The sequence below is a fragment of the Falco naumanni genome, chromosome 5, assembly GCF_017639655.2.
Source record: "Falco naumanni isolate bFalNau1 chromosome 5, bFalNau1.pat, whole genome shotgun sequence".
NCBI classification, from domain to species: Eukaryota; Metazoa; Chordata; class Aves; order Falconiformes; family Falconidae; genus Falco; species Falco naumanni.
Genome location: NC_054058.1, coordinates 9,255,652 through 9,277,685, shown reverse-complemented (window position 1 = coordinate 9,277,685; position 22,034 = coordinate 9,255,652). Strand labels below are relative to the sequence as shown.

General features: G+C 44.6%; 1 protein-coding gene across 1 annotated transcript; it reads left to right on the top strand.

The window, feature by feature from the left end:
• The first annotated feature begins 19,003 nt into the window (after positions 1-19,003).
• On the top strand, positions 19,004-21,790 carry LOC121088618 (killer cell lectin-like receptor subfamily G member 1). Its single transcript, XM_040594987.1, has 3 exons — positions 19,004-19,174; positions 19,638-19,741; positions 21,679-21,790. Exons 1-3 carry the CDS (start codon positions 19,004-19,006, stop codon positions 21,788-21,790), a joined length of 387 nt encoding a protein of 128 aa, XP_040450921.1.
• The last annotated feature ends 244 nt before the right edge of the window (positions 21,791-22,034 follow it).

Sequence of the window (22,034 nt, the reverse complement as noted above, 5' to 3'; positions counted from 1 at the left end):
AAACTATGTTTCCATGCAGAAATAAAAGTAATGTTAGTTCATAGAGCACAACAGCGTTGCAGATGCCGTTAGAGTGCTCAGTTCGCTTTCTGACTTTTCTTACGGTGTTGGCTAACCGCCACCTTAATGTTCATAACCACTGTTGGTGTAAATCTGGCTTGAAGAATTGAAACACCTTCTTTCCAAAATGCTAAAATAGTAACATCCTCTTCTCCCTCCCTCCCTTGAAAACAGGTTCAAAGCTACCTGGTAAATCTAGGTCAAATTCACAGTCAGTCAGCTGATATTATTTTTTTGATGAATAAACTATCCCTTAAAAAAACTATTTGTTTGGTTCAAGCCCAAGGATGGGATATTCTCAGAGGTCTTGCCGGTGAAAGGGTGGGTGTGTTTCAGACATGTCATACAATCTCAGAGCTGTGAACAGCATCCATAGTGCCGCTGCAGACTTGATGAATAATGCACAGTGCTTCACAGGGAGCTTTGTTAAACGGAGAGATAAATGTGACAAATGCATCGCTGTTCTCAAAGCTCCCTATCTTGTTACATCACAGAAAGCAATGTTCTGGTTTACACGAATCCTCATATTTTGTTTCTGTTATCAAAGCTTTGATCAAGGGAATCTGTGGGAATCCAGGATGCTGAGCACCTCACAGCCTCTAACAAAAGATCTGCTTTAGTTTCTCCTGGGAGCAAATCTGTGCCAAGACCCTGCTTATGAATTTGCCCACAGAAAGACATTATCCTGCTGTATAATAAGGTCTAAATTTAATTTCCTTTCAATAAAGTGTTTTGATTCTTGATGCAAGCATTTTTATTCTGGTTTGACTGCCTTTTTGCCGGATTAATTTATATAGGTTTATATATAAATTAATAATAAGTGACAATCTAAATAAAATTAATTTTTATAGTGGCATAAAAGGAATTACACACGTGGAGTTACCCTAGTTTAACTACACTTCATGCTAATTAAAGTAGTTCTGCATAGAAATCTTTTCCACATGGCAGTCTCCATGCATGGGTCTAAAATTTTAGGATCAGTGTGGACTCACGCATGAATTCCTCATTAGTGAATCCACTGAGGGCTTGGTAAAGATTTTTCACAGTGGTTTTGTGGACAAGCATGGATTTTTCAATGACTTGGTTTTATTTGTTTCATTGAAATATCTTGTTCCCATGAAAAATGTTGACTTTTGATTATGATGTTGAATTTTTCTGCAAGATGGCAGGGCCATCCACATAGTTCAGTCAGTCCCCGCTGACTTAGTGTGAAGCAGAGCCCCAGCTCCTGCAGAACTGGCAGAATGGACTTGCACCTGGGCTTCACCTCTCCGCGTTGTGATGCTTCTGTCTGACAATTTGCAATCACCAAAAGCGTGAGTTTACTGTTTCTTTGAAACAACCTTTTTACTTTCTGCGTGGTCACGCCCTAGGCTTGGGGTGTAAGCCTGGAAGCTTTTTTAGAGCACAAGAGAAGAATTCCTCTGCCTGGAACAAATGCAGAGAACCAGCACAGTTGTTGCATTGCTGCCTCCTGCATTTTTGAAGCCCTGATGGTGAGACCTTGTACCGGAGGAGCTCAGGTGTGCTGAGAGGTAGCAAGTGTTAGGGTCAACAAGGGCTGTCTCACCTCACTCTACTGCCCATTTGAGAGTGAGTTTGCCCAGCCTTGCTTTCGACAGGACAGGGAAGGAGCAGTTTAGCACCACAGCGTGTACATTGTATGCATCTGAGTCTTCATGGGACCAGCATACAATGGATCTGCTTCTATAGGATTGGAGAGTGGAAAACAGTGGATTGTTTCATTGTCCTCAAATGTCAATGTAGCACATCTTTCATTACAGATAAAGGTTTATCAGCTACCTGTCTTCTTCAGCCACTTGATCATCTTTTCAGTGAGAGGCTGAATTAGCACTAACAGCTCTTCTGAAGATGAGGAAGTTCTGTCCAGTGCAGGCAGAGAGGAAAAAAAAGGTTATGGTCCAAAAAGTGACAACAGACAGGGCGCACAGATATTAAATATCGGTGGCGTGGTTTGGCTTCACCATGCTTGGAATTTCCTGAAACTACAGAGGAGCCATGAGCCCTTGAAGAGTCTTTTTGAATTCTCTAGGCCTCCATAAATCTTCTTCCTGCTACAGTGGGCATGTTGCAAAGGATTCCCATTTAAACACAGAAAGGGATAGTGCAGTGCTCCTACTTGCTCTTCTGTGGTCACAGAATTGCTTTTTGGTGAGAGCTGTGGTTTGGTGATGGGGATGTGAGAGTGCATTTGTTTATGCTGCCGCCTACAGCTTGTGCTTTTATTTATAGCAGGTACCATCAAAGAAACAGCAGTAATTCACAAACGTATCCCCTGCAAACTCTCCAAGACACCTAAAAGTGCTAATTTTTTTCACTGTAGTCTCATATTTATAGAATGCTTATTTGTAGAAGGCTCTAATAGGTCTTTCTACCTATGACAAAAGGAGATGGCCTGGGGTTTTCCTCTTGTGCTTTTTTTAAACAGCCCCCATTGTCATTCGCTTCTGCAAGAGGCATTATACTTCTGTAGCTTTGTGTTCTGCATTGGGGTTTTGCTCTTCTGTTCCTATGTCAGCATTGCTTCACACAAAGCATGTTATAGCTGAAGCTCAGAAGTTACAAGCTCGTTCACCTCCCAAGCTTATTTCCAATTTCTGACCAGTACTTTAGTTCTGTTTTACTTTCCCCTGCTGCCGTCACCCCGCATATTTTACTCTTTATTTGCCTTTGCTGGAGCAGCCCTTGCCGTCAGCGCTGTTCTGAGGTGGCATCCTAATGACAAAGATCAGTCATGCATCACTGCAGCAGTGGCTTTTGCTAAGGCGGGGCAAGTTTCTCAGCTGTCGGACCAAATGGATGTCAAAAAAATCCTTGTAACAGGGTTGTGGGTGCCTTTACTTCACACGGGTTCATACAGGATGCCGGCGTGGTTTCTTACATAAGAAACAGGCAGCAACGTGGCAAAACTCAGCCCTGTCCCACGGGCTGCAGTGTTTGCCCTTGTTTCCATATAGTCACTGCTGTCAGTTGTATGGCAGGACTGGCTGGCCTTACCACATCTGCCCCCTGGTAGTCTACCTTAAAAGTAAGAATTAATGCTGCGATGCAAGAGGAGGACTTGTCTGTACGCCTGGCTTTGTTTAGATGCAACTGTGAACCTGAATACCGTTAAAACAACTCCATGTGTAGTTGGTTCATACATTTCAGGTAACAGTAGCAGCTGTACTGTCTTCTAATAGAGTTTGAGCTTTCAGATGAAGCCTGCCACATTTGAACTGCTGTAAGAACGGATATATTCCTGTTCTGTTTTCTGGGTTATCCCACATGCTTACTGGTTTGGTGGAGACTTTCCTAATCAACCCTTTGGGCCATTTGTAGATTTCTACTCAGTGTGTGAAACTGATAATTGATACACAAAACTTTAAATTGCTAGCTTGGTGATGCTCATGGAAATCTTTGAGTCTTTTGTGGCTTAGTTCTTGCTACCCAGTAAGTTTTTTTTTCCACATGTTAACAAATGCTGTCTTGGTTTTCCTATTATAAATTGTTTTGAATTGTAATAACTTTATCTCAGATTCCACTGCCTATGGAAATCATTTCTGTTCAGGCTGCTGTATTTCCCTTTATGGGTTTGGTGTATCATTGCCACCTGTGCCCACCTCTGCCCAGTTCTGCCTTTGGAATCTTCCTTTACCTTCCTCTCTTTCTTACAGTTCTCCCCTGCGTAACTTGTTCCCAAGAATCTCGTGTGAGTATGTAGCAAGCCAGCCTGAGCTGCCATCACTGACTTTTAGCAACAGTGGCTTGAGTACTATATCAAAACCATTCTTCAATTCTTCATTTAATACCACACACAAAAATACACTAACTCTTATTTTGCATGGCATGAGCAATCCTGTGGAGTTTAATGGAGTTATTCAATACCCAGCACAATAAGTGGATTTCATATAGCTTGTCGGTGATCCAAGGACTTTTGAATATGGCTCATGTACAAAACGTACCAGGAAACCAAAGATGACCAGGAAACATGCTTAGTATAGTCCATGACTGGACTTATGCATGTTAAAATAATTACATTTTGTTGTGGGGTTTTTTTTTTTTTTTTCCCCAGAAAAGAAGTGAAGGCAGAAGGCTTGAAGGTCTTATCCCCTGGAGAGCTGTTTAAAATAGACTAAACATATAAAGGCAGAGTTGTGCAGAAAATCTTTAAGTGGTTTGTAGGGTAGTTTTAACTAATATTTTTTAAATATTCTCGGGGTCCAAATGTGTGCTTGCAAGCCTCATTCTATGTGGCAGTAGCTTTTCTGTTCAAAGGTTATAAAAGCTGCTAGATACAGCTAATGGCTGTAGAGAAAGAGCTGACTTCAGCCAGCGTGGGTGCCTTTAGCCAAGTGAAACCAGGGAAGGAGATCAGTCTTTTCCTTAAGATCTGCATACAACGTGAAAAATGTGGGTGGCCATGAGTGACTTTTCAGATCTGTAATGGCAGCACAGTTTGGAGCCTGACTCAGGATGGATAGATAGATATCAGGTAAAAAAACAATGCTTGGAAAACACTGACAAGGTGACATTAATTCATTTGGGACTGACAACAAATACTTATTTTTTCAGGCCAAGTTGTACACTGGCATTAGAGAATGCTTCCTGAATACCTGTCATGTCTTACCCACCATAGCTTTGCTGCTTGTGTTGAAAATGTTGATAATCTGCTGTGATCCCCTATTGCAAATTACTGTCCATTCTTGATGATCCAATGTTGGAATGGCATCCGACCTAGCCTTTGTTACTCTAAGTGATAGGATACACCTCAGTTATGAGTAGTTTGTTCAGAAAATTGTTACTGAAATCTTGCTGTGCTGTGTAGCTGCTTTTATAGCCGCTTTAAAATTGAGTTTGGTGGTTGGTTTGTGAGTTGTAAGCACCCTGCCATGTGGTTGAGCTACAGGTGAGCAGTCAGTAAGCAGCAGATGAAGAAACGTGGTGTGGAAAGTGCAGCCACAGTGTTTTCTTCTGCTTGTTTAGAGTGAATCTGACATGGATGCAACTGGCATGTGAAATACCATATCATATCAGATAAGGCAAAAGGGTCTTGAAATTCCAGATCTTAGTAAGGATGATAGGTATCCATAGAACCTGCATCACATATAGACTTCTTTAAAGCTGAAGCAAAAATTGCTGGACTCCAGCTGTCCCAAGAGTTTCACAGCTCCTGGATCTTGCTTCTTACTTCACTCTTAGGTTTGATAAATGTTTCTTACCCGGCACAGCTTTTTTTTTTTCCTGTTCGTGTTGGAGGCACAGATTTAAAGTTCATCTTGGACTTGTTGCTGAGCTCTTAAGACTGTGTGAGCTTGAAGTGTGAGTGGGGAGGCTGAGCCTTCACTGGCGAGTGAGTGGCTAGGTGTTATTTAAGCTGAAAGCTCTTCTCCCTTGCAGCTGTTTTAGGTAGAAGTGCTGGGTTCTTTTTTGAGGTGTCCTGTGTTACAGATTTCTTTCTGTGTATTGAAAATGCGTCTGTCACGGTATTTACAGCTGGTCTTTTGTCACACATGGAAGCATGCATGGGGAGTCCCCCGCCGGTGCACAGATATACAGCCTCTTGTCTCCTGGGCTCCCAGCAGCTGGCCAGCTTCCTGGAGACTGCCTCTAAGCATGTCCTCCTTCATCACCCCGTACACTGTATTCACAGAAGTTGCTCCTTTCCAAATATCTCTGTTCAACCTTGAGTGTGAGTTTCCATCTCAAAGTGTAAATTAAAAAAAAACCCAAACAACCAACCAAAATCAAAAATGTAAATAAGAAACTTGTCATTTTGTCATATATGGATTAACGTGATGAATACAAAAATATCTTACAATGAAACCAACTCACTCTACCCTCCCCTTCCCTTCTGCACAAACTGTTTCACTTACAGTAACTAATTGTGACTTTGAGAAACTTAGAGCAGACCTGTTCTGTGAGGAAGCAGCGTTTAACAGTGCTATGCTTGAGCTACAACACTACCAACAAGACTTACTACGAAATATTCATAATCCTGTTTATTTCAGAGTTTAAATCAGTGCACATAAGTCAAGGAATGATTTCTGTCCAGACTCTAAATTTGAAGGTTTTTTTCTTGCAGCGGTTTTTTGGTAGAAGTAGAGATGTCACCATCCAGGGTTTTAGAGTGAAAGAACTATTAAAGAGCAAGAGAAGAGCCCAGGCAGGATTAAAGAAGCTAAGGAGTTGTTCATGGCAGAGGAAGAAGCTACTGTGTCTTCTTGCTGCCATAGGATGACCCTTGCCTCCATCCAGTACCTTCCAAAGGGGCTGGATCTGCTTATCAGGAAGCACAAGACCAAGCCCTGTCATGACACCCATGCTGCGCCTTTCTTCCTGATTCCCGCTAGCCACTGCAGATTTGTTCTTTCCCTATTGCTTCATTAATAACACAAAGATTGTTTGCTGTGTGAGATACATTCCACCCTGCAATGACATCTAGAGCCCTTCATTGAGGTGTCCAGGGAGAACTGGGTATGTCGGAACAGGATCTGGATGAGCCCACCAGCATAGTAGAGTAACATCAAGATAGCCAGACTAAGACTGCTGAATTTGTTCAAACATCTGATTTTGAGCAAGTTGCCTGGTTTGAGATCATAGAGCAGTACCTGCATTGGAACTGTTCTTCATGCTAATCTTAAACCAGGGCGTTATGTGGAAAATGCTCTCTCTTGCTTCTTAGTTGTTAATAGCTGGCTGCCTCACCTGTTGGTGCTAGCACATTTGGATATTTTGTCTTCAGGGCAACATTTGCTATGATATGACTAAATTCTCCAAGACTATTCAGAGTAGGAAGAGGTGCTAGTGTGATTTATATTAACTAAACCACCTTTTTCTTTGCAGGAGCTGCTGAATGCAAACACGATAATTACCTCTTCAGTGAGAGGAGCTGTATGTTTCTTCTCACTCAGGGCACATCCAGAGTTATGAGGCTACAGTACAGCCATGTGATTACTCAGTGAGCTGATTTACGTGGCAAAGATAAGGAAAAAAGCGTTTGAAAGAGCTCTCTTCTATGGAAGTCTGTGAATTGAGTCAGAAGAAATTAGTTAGAAAAATAATCTCCTAGCTGCTATTTTTTGCCAGGCACCGCACTGTAATTCCAGTGTAGGTTGTCTTATTACCTGTGACAGAGCCAGCTTTTCACCCCAGAGGTAAAGCTGCCAGGTTACCTCACACTGGCCAAAACGCTTGCCTGCACTGCTCTGTGCCTGGGGCTCCTGGTCATGGTGCCAGGGAGGATTGCTGGAGGACACGGACGCTGGAAGAAGGTCTGGATTGTGGTTATGGATGCTGTAACTAGTACCAGACTTGTCTTTTCCACCATGGTTGTCATCAGTTTGGCAGAAGCTGGGACCTGAAGTGAAGCATCATTTGTGAAAAGAAGGGGGCTTTGCTGCCTGGTGGTTGCTTCCTGTCCAGGCTTCCTGTCCAGGCTGGCACGTGCTGAGATACTCCAGATGGTCTGTTTGTGGCCAGGAGGCATCCATTGTTTCGGTTTTGCTTGAAGTGGGATTGCTCGGTGCTTGTCTTGTACCTGACAGCAGCAAGACGTGTGGGTGATAGTCCTGCCATTATGTCCTACCTGCAGCGTAATTGTGGGGTGTGCCCCCAGGTATGCTTACCAGGGCTGTACTCTTCTTGCAGCACCAGCTGCCCATCTCTGACCTCCAATTGTATCTTTTTGCTTCTCCAGAGAACAGGTCTAGGAAAATGTAAGGGATGAAATAGTGAGAGGGTTGCTTTGCTTCACTTAAGACTTGGAGTTTTGTGGCGTGCTATCAAAGGTGCATTTTGCCACCAGGCAAGGATATATGATATTCATATTTGTGTCTTTCTGTGGATGTATGTACTCAAAAAATGCTTATGTTAATAGTAGGCAGAGGATGCCTGTGGTTACTGCAGTTCATTGCTAAAACCAAAACGAGAGAAAGGAAAGACCTAAAATGAGAAACAGAAAATCATGGGGAGATAGACGCAGGACTTCCCATCAAGGTCAATACTTACACAGCTTCTATTAGCAGTTCTGTTGTGAGCACATTTTGAAAATTCACAATTACCAGCTATTTTTCCATCCTACACATGTGCATGCAGCCTTGAAAACTCCTGCAAATTACTTGCAGATCACGATGATTTCTGCAACATGCGATACGCAGATGATAAAACCTTGAGTATAGCTGTACAGAAGCTTCTCTGCAACATTTAGAATTGGTAGCAGTATCTCACAAGAAGCTGAGGCTTGAAGAAAGTGGGCATCATAACTCTGAGAACAATCACGGTCGGGACAATGTTTGTTCACTGTATTACACGTCAGTGTTTATTTAAGTTGCTGAGTGCCAAGGGATGCTCCTGCATGATACTTGCTTAATGCCCCTGTTGTTTTTTTGCAGCCTGAAGCCACACTGCATGGAAGAAAGGAAATGCAAACCAAACACTCACCAGGTTTTTTCCACTTATTTATTTATATCTCTATAAAAATATGAATAATGTTTTTTATGGTGAGGGCACCCACATCTGGCTTCAGGTCTTTAATCCGAAACTGATGTTTCAGAAACAGTAACGAAAACCTAGTTGGATGTCCTAGCATAGAAGCCAGGCTACCCGAGTACAGCTCTGGAAATTGGTCTCTCTCCCCATCCCATTGTCCCAACTCAGCTCTGAACCTGGGAAAATTCAGGGCCACAGGAAGAGGCGGTAGGAAGACAGTGAAGATAACAAGAAGGTAAGGCATGGAAAACATGTATGTGAGAGAAGAATTAAGTAGCTAAAAAGTGTTTCAATTGGGAAATGCTGTAAGCAAAATTTCAGAGGTGCCAGGAGGCTCATAAATGTAACAAAGGCAGGTAAGGGTCCTTCATGGGGCTTCTTAAGAGGCATTAGCAGCCACTGGCACTTTATTTAAAGCCATGAGGCAGCAAGCTCAAAATACTCTATAGTGAGCTAGAGCAGCTGCCTTTGAATCTCATAGTCGTGATAAGAGCCAATTACTCTGACAATTAGAAACTAATTTCAGACCCCTGGCTTTACAACAGCCAGAGCAAGAGCATACACACCCAGTCTCAAGGAATGGGATTGCTGAAAGAACCAACATATTGAAAACTGATAATGAAAAGCATGATCTCGATTCTGAGAGCAGGACTTCCACACCCACGTCCTTACCTGAGCATCATACGGGTAAGAGAGCCTCCTCGTACTCTGTCATTAAAACCTCCATGGTACAATTCCTGGCTCCTGCCAGAGGCAGAGGTGCTCCCCCACCTCGGTTGTGATGGCCACCACAAATTTTCATGAAGAACAGCTAAGGCAGGTGTCCTAAGAGTATGGCAAAAAACTGAATGAGGACTGGATAGGAATGTTCCTGGGAGGAGGAATAAGAAAATCTTCCACTGGCTTTCCTAATCCTAGTATTGGTAAAGAAACAGAGAAAACCCCAATTTACAGCCCAGGGAGTTCTGCAGATCTGTCCCAATTGGCTGATTTTTTTTTTTTTATTAATGCTGGTGAAAGTCCTTGCATGCCATTAATAGCAAAAGATTTATTTTCTGTCTCTTTGGATATGGGAGCCTCAATATCAATGATTAAAGCTGAGGATGCCCATCAGTTAATTCAGAAAACTCAAGAAATAATTTCTTTAACAGGGATTGCCAAAAGATAAAGCTGGTTTTGCCCTATGGAAGAACACTGAGACCTTTAGTGGTGGTAGGACCCTTAAGTATATTAGGTTTGGATTTATTAAAATCTCAGACTGTTAAGACTCCCTTAGGTATTGGGTGCCAAACCATCAAACTCAGATTTCTGTAATTTCTAAGGATGCAATACCAGCTGGAGGGTCTACTGCTTTTCTGTTACAGGCTGCACCCAAATTACCTGAAAGTACTTAATCCGTGTATGACAATTTCATATTCACCCTGAAGCCTCACAAGGCGTAACTGCTCTCAGTCAGGAGTTAGAAAGACAGCGTATTTTTCAGAAAACTCACTCCCCATATAACTTGCCTCCATGGCCTGTCTGTAAGCCTAACGATACCTGGCGTTTGATGATAAATTATCATACATTGAATAAAAATATTGAATGGATTGAATGAAAAGCAGCTGTCCCTTCTATTACAGATCTTACTTTTGCTATAGAAGTGATGCATCTGTGGATAACTTCAACTTCAGGCATAAATTATTATAATCTATTGGACAAATTGTCCAGGTGAATCTCCACAAAAAGGAAGTTTTCCTGCGTATTACAAAACCTCCTCAAAGTACTGCGTGGAAGATGTTCAGTCACTAGAGTAATAAGCACCTCATTTCTGAGTGCAGGATATCCAAACTACCTAATACCCAAAATAAATGAAGGCGTCTTGTTTTTTGTTCTTTAAGGTTGCCCTGCTTGCAACATCAGCAACCAGGAACTCAGATTAATTCCTTGGATTTTGGTCTAACTTATTCATCCTACTGACTGGCAATTTTACCTGAAATGAAATCATTTAATGAGCAATCTTCCCTCATTTTTTTGTCTTTCTTGTAATTGTTATTTAATATACATGATTATAGTAGTGTTTGTTCCCTTTCCCCAGGAATGGGATAGCAATCGTGTTGTTCAGTTTATGAATACAATCTCTCAAGTGCGCAATGAATCAGACTGCTGCTGTTGTTTATACCAGCCTTGAGCACTGGAAGCAAATGTTGGTGGTTAGCAGAACCTGTCACATAAGCATCTTGGTATCAACCTAATTTGACATATTTATTTCCCAATACTCCAAATTATTGACAACAACCTTTTAAGGCATGTCATTATGATATAGCCCCATGGTACATGACAATGCCCCAGGGTGTAAATTCAGTCTGGGTGGGGAAGATGAGCAGTTGTAATTACATTTTATATTACAATCATATCCAAGGATGCTTTCAATTTAAATGCGACAGAACACAAGCTTGTATTGATTCTGATCTGGAAACCTCATGGATCTGTAATAATGAATCAGCAATTGCCAAGAAAGGTGTTTTTAGTGGTTTGGAACTTGGGAACCTTACACTGAATGTTAATAACACAAAATCTCAAAGATACTATAATTTCACCAGTCCTAATTCCACATGATGTGGTCTGCAGAGGAATGGTTGTCTGAGTACTAATGATAGTTGCTAGGCATACAGCACAAACAATGTGTCTGGTTGCAATCCCTTTGGACAATCCAATCAAGTCAAATGCACTTAATGAAACTCAATTGTCCTTCGAACTCATGGTGTTCATTCTGCAAGCATCGCAATGACTCTAGACGGGGTTGGTGGCCCCACCATTTTAATACCCGGATGGTTCTGGCTTTGCAGCATTAATGCCTACAAAAGGGTACCTCCACAGCAGGCAGGCACATCTCGGTCCTTTTGTAGTCCAATCTAAAAATTTAACCTTTAACTTCCAGTGCAACTATTACCCTGTATGTAATAAGCATGGCGTGTCTAAGCCCTTAGTAACCCGACCAACTACATTTCATGAATTTGTACATGCTCTATTTCCACGCTTGGGCGTTGCTGAACTTGAACAAGCTATTGACAATGTTTCCGCTACACTTGGAATGACCCAAAAATGCTGCCATAGATTAATGAATCTATAGATGGAGATTTGCTCTCAGAATTAGCTATCCAAATTCTTTGGGCCTCACAAGGAGGTATTTGTGTGTTAATAAATACTACCTGTTGCTTCTATGCTAGCAAATCTAAACAAATCAAATATGATGGGAACAAGATTCATCAACATGTCCGAACCTTTCATCAAAGCCCAAGAACAACCCGTGGCCAGAGGCTCAGCAGCTGACCGGTCCTGGCTGCCAGACCTCAGATCATGGGCATGGGACATTTTAATGATATTTTCTCTCATTTTGGTTGCCTATTGTGATATTTTCATTTCTTCTTGCTTACCTCTTCATGTATGACATTTTCAGAAAAAAGCCAACACAGCAGTTCACATTCACAAAAGTCTCTATTTCTGTCCATAGCAGTTTAGATGAAAAACTTCACTACCCAACAGAGGCGTCTTAATTTATTTTTCATTTATTATTTATCACAATCCTTACAATGGTATTTCTCGCTGTTTCTCCACATCTTCTTCTGTCTCTTGCCCCAACACACACTCGCACACGGGTGCACGGCCTCAGGAAGAAATGCAGCTGCAGTTCTGAATGGGGAGGGGACACCACAACGAGAAACCAACCAGCCAATGTTGTATGTCTTTAATAGAAGTGAACCACATAAATACAGCAACTTATTTAAAGTCATGTTGAAAGAACATCAGTTTAAGTGTCACACTTTCAAAAGTGCAGCTTTTGGCAGGTAAAGGAAGGTAAAAAGATGGGAGGTAAAAAAAGAGCCTTAGAAAGTAGAAGTCACTGTGAAATAGCACCAGGACCAGGAAAAAAAGCAGAAGAATAAAACCCCCACAACCCTTTGGCAGAACGCACATAGGAAAGAAGTAACAGCACCTTTCCAAACCGAGCTCTTAAGGCTAGGAAGCTGCAGTGTGAGCGTGCGCAGGGCAAGGCAGGCAGCGCCTGTGGTGCAACCCCAGTGCCAGCTGCCCCAGTGATGGGAGCTGGTGCCTGGTGCCTGCTGCCGCTCTGGCTCCCTAAACACCTGCCCCTTCTCCGCTCCCCCTGGATGCATGAGCACGGTAAGTAACTGTGCTGGGTGTCTGCGGTAAGATGTAGGCAGTGGGGGGCTGCAGGGGTGGTCTCTGTGGGAAGAGACCAGGGGTGGCCAGCTCTGCAATGGACCCACCGCAGCACACAGCTGAGCCCCTCAGCCAGGCTGGTGGCACCTCTCGGGAAATGTGTTCAAGAAAGGGTGGGGATAAAAAGAGCAAGAAACAACAGAGGAAACACCCAGGTCATGGCAAGGAAGAGGAAGGAGGGACCTTCATGGCTATGGCATTTGTCTTCCCAAGCAACCATTATACATGCTTAGCCCATCCTTCCTGGTATTGGCTGCACATCTGCTAGCTGGTGGGAAGCAGTGAAAAAACTTTTTGCTTTGCTTGGGTGTGCAACTTTTGATTTCTTGACTGAATTGTCATTACCTCAATCCACAAGTCCTCTCACCTCACATCTATTTTTTTTGTGTGCTGTTGGAGAGGGCAGTGAGTGAGTGAGTGACTGGATGGGTTTTTGGCTTTTGGCCAGGGTCAGCCCAGCAGAGTAGTTTACTTCTTGAATGTATCCCAACACAAAAGAAACAAAAGACAAACACAGCACCACTTTTTAAGGGTCTTAAAGCTACACACCAGAAGCTTGCCTGTTGCATTACACAGGCTGGTAGAAACCATTAAAATCATAGAGTAGACAAGTTTTCCTCGACAAGTTTTGCCTTGGGGATATCCCAGTCCCCCTGTTCCTCTTGTTGCCCCCTTCTCAGCAGTTACAAAGCCCAGGGTGTCCCTCTCCAAAGCTCTGCCTGGAGTTTCTTGATGGCCCATCAATTAGTGTCTGAAGACTTTTGGTCTTTGCTCTTGCCTCTGTTATTTTTATCTGCCCCAGGTTTGTGTCTCTACGACTTATTATCTTCTTCTGCATTTAAAGGGACCTCGATCAAATGACTGTAATAAAGTGGATGTTCTCACCTTCCACATAGCCTTACAGAAACGTTTTAGTGTCAGCGTGAGCAGTAGTGGTTTAATCAGTTTTCCATGATTTGTACTTCAAAATTCAGTCCATGGAGGAGACGCATGGGGCTTGGGTAGGTAAGAAGAGAGTATTTTGTTCTGGAAAGGCTATAGCAGAGCTGTTGCCTCTGGAGAAATCTTTCATTACTTTTCACCTGAATCATTGTAATAAGAGTGAAATCAATTAAATATTAATGCCTGAAGTCAGGTCATGATCAGCTGTACCTTTCTTTATTGTATCAATTGCATGTATGTGATCTTTTATGTGTGTAGCTGAGCTGCAGCTCCCAGCTCTTCACCACAACCCATCTTCAAGATGAGGTGAAGAGATAGGAGCAGCACCGTACATTGTGGAGATGTACAGTATAAAGCAACATATGCTGTTCTGTTTAAATGAGTTTGTTTGTTGATAATTGTATTTCTGTATTTCTGTGAGAAGACTTGACTCTGAGATAACCAAAAACCAGAGCAGCAAATTGCCCCACCCCCTCCAAACAAACAAAGAAAGCAGAAATGGAAGCATTTTGCTTAAGTTCTTAACCTATGGACATGTTGCAAAATAGACCTAACTGCTGAGACACAGAAAGATGGCATTATGACAGGTATTTGGCATTGTGGAAGAGGAGCACGTAGAGCTTCCTCATTGGCTTTCTTATAAATCATTCCTTCCCATGAGCAATATATCAGGCACCAAAGCTTTTTATGAAGCCAATGCTTCCTGTCTGGTTGAAGATACTGTCTTCAGAAAAAGCATTTCCCGTGAGCTGGTGTGATCTTTTCAAAGTGTGGGTTTACCGTGGTTTATTGTTCGTGACAAGAAAGAAGAGCCAGATATAGGTTGAATTGCTACTTCTTTTTGAATGTGTACTTTCTGCACAGGTATACTCCAGCTCTAAGATGGAGGACAGCATTTAGTTTGATTAGTTATGTTTTAGTAAGTTTAATTGCTTAGTTTCTTATACTGAATTATAAAAAGGAAGTCTTTTATTGCATCTAATCCTGCATTCTGTATTTAAATTTGTTTGATACATCTATGGTTTAAATTAAGAACATCCTACCCTAGAATATGCAGCCAGCTGCAGCAGCAGAATAAAGAACTCGGGGACATGAGCAAGTCACCTCATTGTAGAAGGCTGTCAGGTCAGTCAGGCATGTTTTCCCCTTTGTAAATCCATGCTGACGAGAAGGTGATTGCCTTCTTGTCCTTGGTGTCTGTAGAAATGGTTTCTAGGATTAGTTGTTCCATCAGCTTCCCAGGGGTTCATGTCAGGCTGACTCACCTGTGGTTCTCTGGATCCTCCTTCCTGAAGACAGGAGTTACATTTGCTGTCTTCCAGTCTTCAGAGACCTCTCCTGATCACCATTACCTTTCCAGGTTTATTGAAATTGGCCTCACAATGACATCAGACAGCTCCTGGGTGGAAAGACTGATATTGTTGGACAGATCAGAGAAATTGTTCTTGTAGGAAAAGGACTGGCAGTACAAGCCTATGATTTTAGTAATGGATTCTACAGATTCAACTTGTTCAACGTGCTCTGTTGCTGTTGTGGTTTAACCTTGGCTGGCACCAAGCACCACGCAGCTGCTCACTCACTCCACCCTCACCCAGAGGGATGGCGGGGAGAATCAGAAAGGAATGTAAAAACTCGAGGGTTGAGATGACAGCGATTTAATAGGTAAAGCAAAAGCCGTGCACGCAAGCAAAGCAAAGCAGGGAATTCATTCACCAATTCCCATGGGCAGGCAGGTTCAGCCATCCCCAGGAAAGCCGGGCTCCGTCACGTGTAACGGTTACTCGGGAAGACAAACACCATAATGCCAGATGTCCCCCCTCCCTTCCTTCTTCTTCCCCCAGTTTATATACTCAGCATGACATCATATGGTATGGAATATCCCTTTGGCCAGTTCGGGTCACCTGTCCTGGCTGTGTCCCCTCCCAATTCCCCACACCCCTCCAGTCCTCTGGCTGGCAGGGCCCAAGGAACTGAAAAGTCCTTGACTTAATATAAACATCACCCAGCAACAACTAAAAACACCAGTGTCCTGTCAACACTCTTCTCACACCAAATCCAAACCACAGCACTGCACCAGCTACTAAGAAGAAAATTAACTCTACTCCAGCTCCTGGACAGTTGCTCAGTGACTGCAACATTACAATTAGCTCAGAGTTTGGTGTGACCATGGCAGGAACAGGTTCTGTTACTATAGCTCTGAAAGGGTAGAGCTTTGTGCTGGGGTAAAAGAATGTGAGTTTCCTGTGTGGCTTGCCACAATACTTTTTTCTCATCTCTCAGTTGCCGTGTTTTGGTCTGATAGCAACGATCACTTTGTCACCCTGTAGCATTACATATGGACATCAGGACAGATGCACGGCCAGTTCTGCTATTGCATTTCAGCTTCCTCCTGTGGAATTTAGGTAAGTTCCCCCAGTTTTCTTGTTCAAATGCTCAAAGGACTTTTTTTTTTTTTTTTAAATCAGTATGTCATTGATAAAGATCAAATGCATCTGTATCGTTTTTATTGACAGTGCTTGCAGTGAAAGGAGAAATGTGTTCTGCAGATTTTCCCACTAGAACTACCCATGTCTATCCATTTGCTACATAAGGAAATTTAATTCCTCACCTTTGTCATCTCAGTCAAGCCGAAGTTGCTTACTTATATTAGTCAATGTAGAGAAGGCTAGATAAAATCCCTGTGAAAGCAAGATCCCCCGTCTGACATTGACCTGCGTAGCATCCATCATAGCAGCATTTTAATTACAAAGGCAGAGCTCTTAATGAATTATTGTCATTGCTTAAGTGTTTTGTTATTCCAGAAAACTGATTTAGGACATCATTCTTTCTGTGTATTACTCTTCTGCTAATAATATGCTCTGTCATTAGAAATGATTCCAAACAGCTGGGAGGGAAGTTCTGTTGACCTTCAGGGAAATTCAGTTCCAGATCTGGATGTTGTAGCTAACTGGACTTCTAAACACCAAGTAAACCGAAGTAAAAATAAGCAACACTTAAAAGCATGTGACAGGAATAAAAAGGAGCACATCTATCTGAATGTGAAAGACTGCACTCCTTCCAAGAAGAAGATGATGAGAAGACAGAGAAAAGAGCACACTGAGAGCAAAGGTAAAGTCTGCTAATAAAGGGAAAGATGTATGCATTACTTAATAAACAGTCTAACAGATTCAAGTCTGAAGTAGAGATTTGCATTTGTACGCTAAAAAGTTTTCTTTTCTAACCTGCTGTTGAGGTTAGGCAGGATGGGCAGTTTAAGGCAGGGTACAGCTGGAGACTTGCAGCTCCAACAGAGTAAATAATGTGATGTAATAATTTCTGTTGATGCTGGATCAAAATAGTCATTGCGTCTGGACTTCTCATTAGACGTAATCCTAAATTGTGACTTATCAGTAAGCCCCTACAATGGAAGAAGGCTCAACGGGGATGGGCATGTGCAATCTACTCATGCAGTACACAGTGACTGAACATGGCTTTCAGAAAGAAAGTTAAACTTAACAGTAAAGGGACCAGAGATCAGCAGTTCTGTCACTTGGGTGGATCAGCTGGCTTTATCAGTTAAATGGATCAGCTGGTTGTGTAAATTTTTGTCCATGAGTTAATCAAAAGAGTGTGAATGTCTTCCTGAGTTAGCCAGACCGGCACAGGGCGGGTGTGTATATGGCACAGCCTAACACAGAGTACAACCACTTGAACAACTGACAAAAAGTGCTTTGAGGAGACCAACACACTTGAGCTGCTTAAACCCACGTAGACCTTCCTGGTGCCACCCAGCATTGCAATGGTGAGCATGTCATAAAGCTTGGCCATGACAATCACATTTGTATTGTGATTCAGCTGTGTATTGAAATCGCTATATTCTGCTAAGTGTAATTTGCACTTGTGTGGTGCTTTCAACACATAGCTGTATCATTCTGCTAAATCAGAATCTCATGTGACATCACATATCATCATACATGTAAATTGGTATTAAACATTAAATTATCCATGTGTGAAATACCAAAAAGTATCTGGTCGACAGCATTGGACTCTGCCATGAGTGCAGACTGAGGTGAACAGTCACAGTAGTTCAATATAAATTGTATTTTTAGAGCTGATCTCATTAAGAAAGCCTCACCTTTCTCACATTTATGTTCTTTTTCTTGCTAGATTCCCCTGTTTCATGTGCTACCCACTGGATTATTGCAATGATTCTAGGGATCCTCTTCTTGGCATTGCTGGGAACAGCAGTGGGGCTTATCAAGGGTAAATAAATCTCCTCCATTGAAAATACTTGATTTGAACAAGGACTCTTGAAATCTGCTCAGGGGTCCAAGAAGAGCACAAAAGTATTTTTTTCCTTTTAAAAAAGACTTGCTTCTTTTTTCTGCAATTTTTAGATGTTAAGCTTGGTGTAGTTAGACCTGCCCTTAGCAGGAACAAGAGAGTAAGGGGCAGAAAGCATCAAAGATGCCTTTGAAAGGGGTGACTGAGTAGACTGCAGTGCATAGCAAGCACACTGTGCTCAACCACTCAGGACCATTTACATCCTGATGACTACAGCTCTAGGATGAAGGACATAACCTGAAGGCCCATTTCTTGTCTGTGGGTTTGGAGATCAGCGCTGTACAGAGAGAAAGTGAACCCTGGGGTGTTCAGTGGCCATCCATGGGCGAGTACCACCAACCGCTCTCCTGTTAGAAGGAAAAGGAAGGTGCTTCAAACTGTAAGACCTCCATGACTAGCAGCTGTTATAAAATGATTCCTGTTTCGAGGAAGTTTAAGCCTTTTGACCAGCTTGCTGTGAAATGCTATGAAGCTGAAGTTCAGGCAAGTATAGGAGTAGGAAATGGTGTCTAACAAAGCAGCAGTGCTGCAGAAATGTGCTGCTGGATGAGCCCCAGCAGCAGCCAGCGCTAGTGGTGGAGGCTATACGGACATGGGTGACCTGCCACAAACCCGTCAGGTGCCAGGGCTTTGCCTGTCCCATCGGACAGATGGAAACATGGGCCAAAGACGATGTTTATCTGGAGACAACAGAACAAAAAGGGGAGGGAAAAGCTAAAAAAAACCCCAAAACACTGGGAAGGAAAAGGAAGGTCCCAAGAGACCCCTAGAGTCTCACCTATTCCCATGTGGAACATGGATGCCCTTCACAGACTCTGATGCAGGTAACTACATTGACTTTGTCAGTCTCAGCAGAGCTCCAGGGCTGGCACTACTGTAACTGTGGAGAATCATCTTCTGGCGAGGGTATATCTGTGAAAGGTGTTTGTAATGAACTAGGCTATGACTATGAATGGGCAGAGAGATGTATGATTGTTTTGCAGACTGTCCATGTCCACGCTGCCCTGAGCAGTGGGTGGCCTACAGAGAATGCTGCTACTTCTTCTCCAGGGAGAGGAAGGACTGGCATTCCAGCCGGGAATCCTGCCGGGCACAGGGAGCTCATCTCCTGGTGGTCAACAGTACCAGTGAAATGGTGGGTGCCTTTGCAGTGGCAAGGGCAGAGGGCCTTTACCACGTTGGATGGTAGGATTGTGGGGGAGAGGTCCAAGGCGCTGTACTGCCCCGGCTCTTCCCCTCCATGGGGAAGGGAGAGGGTAAAGGGCATTTGCAGCGCACTGGGACCACCTGCATCTGGCAGGGCTTTCGCTTGGCCTCTTTGCACCAGGGACTCGCGTCTCTCTGCCAGCCTCCACTGAGTTTGTCATGGGCTCAGCCCTCAGCCCCCCCGGTCAGGGGAGCTGCCCGGCACTCCGAAACACTGAGGCTTACAAAGCATGTCCCTGTAGGAAGGATGGGCGTGGGTGTTCAAAGAACATTGAGAAATGGCCCGCGAACTCCCTCTCTCATACAACGCCCCTTTATTGCCCCCTCAGAACCCAGAACCTGGCCGGGTTTCTCCAAATCTACTGATCTCTCTGCCCCTCTGTCCCTCTTAGGACTTCTTCCAGATAGTCTACAGTAAATCCTACTGGATCGGTTTGAAGAATAACACTGGTGGTGGCTGGATTTGGGAAGATGGCTCAAAACTGACTGACACAAAGTGAGTATGGTGTTTCCTCTGTGTTTTTAGACAAAGTAAAGGGCTTGAGGTCCTTCCCACACCCTTAATCCTTTCCCACAAAATGTTCCCTCTGTAATCAATGGAAGCCAACCAACAATAAACACAGCTTGTAAGGGATGTTCAGAGTGGCTGCAGGCTCTAGCAGCACCAGAAGTTAGGGGTTCCTCCTGCCTGGCTGCTGGACCCCAGCTGGGTGCACCCAGAGACCTGGGAGTGTCTGTCTCGGGCTGATGGGCACAGCCGCTGCTTTTCCTTTGCAGGTTCAGCCAGGTGGATCTGAGCATGTATCCCAGAGACTCAAACACACAGACAGACAGGCACGTGAAGGACTCTGACACAGACTGCCACAGGCAAGGCACTGCCTTCAGCAGCACCTGCACGTGATGCTGCCAGGGCTGACATAAAGCACAGCTGTAGGCAGGCAAGTCCCCTTCCTCCTCTCTGGCTGCTCAGGATTGAAGATCACTAGTGAAGGCACACACAGAGGGCTCTCTAGGTTCACAAGCACACATAAACATTTATGGATCCCCTGAGCACCTCCCCATCCGACCATCCCTGCCCAGATCCCAGCCCCTCTTACCCACCCCACAGGTCCCCTACTCACTAGGGGGTCCAGCTCACTGCTTGCTAGCAAGCGGGCACACTCACACACTTGTCTTACAGGCACCCTACACTTTCGGGACTCCCTCCAAATACCAGCGTAGACCCTCTGCCCACCTGATACCCCTGCCCAGACCTGGGGCCTCCTACTCACTGGCTAGTGCAGCCTGGAGCTTGCTAGGGAATTGCCCGCGCAGCCCGGGCTGGGGGAGGACACAAGCACTCTCCCCCCAGCACACGGGCTGTGACCCATGGCCCCGCTCCAGCTGCCGGCACCGAGCCCCTCACTCAGCCCGGTCCCCCCAGCAGCTGCGCCCAGGACACACAGGCACCCACCCCAACCCAGGGACCGGGCTGAGCCCCTCACCCACCCCAGTGGCTGGCACCACCGCCCAGGGTCCTGCACCCCCCTGACCCCAGAGCTGGCACCGTGCCCGCTCACAGGGTGCCCCGGCCGCCGGCACCTCATCCTCACAGCACTGACCACAGGGGCAGGGGGCGAGATTGCCGGGGGGAGCGTGCGGGAAGGCTTTAATGAGAAGCCAGGACAGGCTGCGGCGATCAGGGCAGGGCTGGGTCAGACAACGCTCACACACCGTCAGCAGCTGCTCACACATGACCCATCCCCTCCTCTCTCTCACTCCCCTTCCCCTAAATCTTCCTAAACAGGTTTTGCACAGCACCACAGGCCGACTTCAAGTACCCCAAACCCCCCTGTTCCTCTTGTTGCCCCCTTAGCAGTTACAAAGCCCAGGGTGTCCCTCTCCAAAGCACTGCCTGAACTTCCTTGACAGAGCATCAGTTAGTGGCTGAAGACTTTTGGTCTTTGCTGTTGCCTCTGTCATTTTACTTGCACTGGGTTTGTGTCTCTGTGGGTTTCCGTTTAGCCATTTCTTCCTTATTATCCCCTTTTGCACTGAGAGGGTCCTTGATTGGGTAACCTTAATGAAGCAGAAGCTTTTACCTTTTGCATGCCCATACAACAGGTTTGAACTGGGGTATTTGATACTTTCTGTCCCAAGGTCTCCAAACGCTTTAAGTGGAACCGCAAAAAACACGTAGGACAGGGCTTTTCTCTCTTTAGTGATGGGAAATGGAGAGCCCAGAATGAGACTAACTGACAGTCTCACGATGAGCTCTGGGAAGAGCAAGCCCCACTGCTAGACTTCCCATGTCCCAAGACAGGTCTTCCCTGACATAAGACCCAGCTGCAGTGAGCCTCCTACCTCCAAATCTATGGTATTTTTCCCCCTGCCAAAGCGGAGACCTCTCTCTAACGTCCCCCTGCTTGTGTGCTCCGCCTGTGTCTTCCACAGGGTCCTGTTCAACAGCTTTGTGCAGAACTGTGCCACTCTGGAGGATGGTCTCATCCGTGCTTCTAGCTGCGAAATCCCTGCCCCATGGATCTGTGAGAAATCTCTTCAGTGACCCCTGCGGCCCTTGTGTTAGGGGGTGCCCTTTGGAGAGCTGTGCTAAGGCTTGTTCCCCGTGAAGGTGACTCGGGAAGCTTCTCTGAGAGTGCCTGGCTGTGTGCTCCTTGCTGCTGTGACACCTGCCCTCGTGCAAGGAATGAAGGGAGCTGCAGCCAGAGCCCTGCCGCGGGCAGCTGCAAACAGGAGGCCCGAGTGCTCCTCCGGGCTGCATTCAGGATCACGCTGCTGATGTTCACACC

Excerpts from the sequence above, each read along its gene's own strand:
- LOC121088618 (XM_040594987.1), top strand. The coding sequence starts at position 19,004 with ATGTATGATTGTTTTGCAGACTGTCCATGTCCACGCTGCCCTGAGCAG. Across the intron at positions 19,175-19,637 it reads TCAACAGTACCAGTGAAATG|GACTTCTTCCAGATAGTCTA; the intron begins GTGGGTGCCTTT and ends TGTCCCTCTTAG. Across the intron at positions 19,742-21,678 it reads TCAAAACTGACTGACACAAA|GGTCCTGTTCAACAGCTTTG; the intron begins GTGAGTATGGTG and ends TGTCTTCCACAG.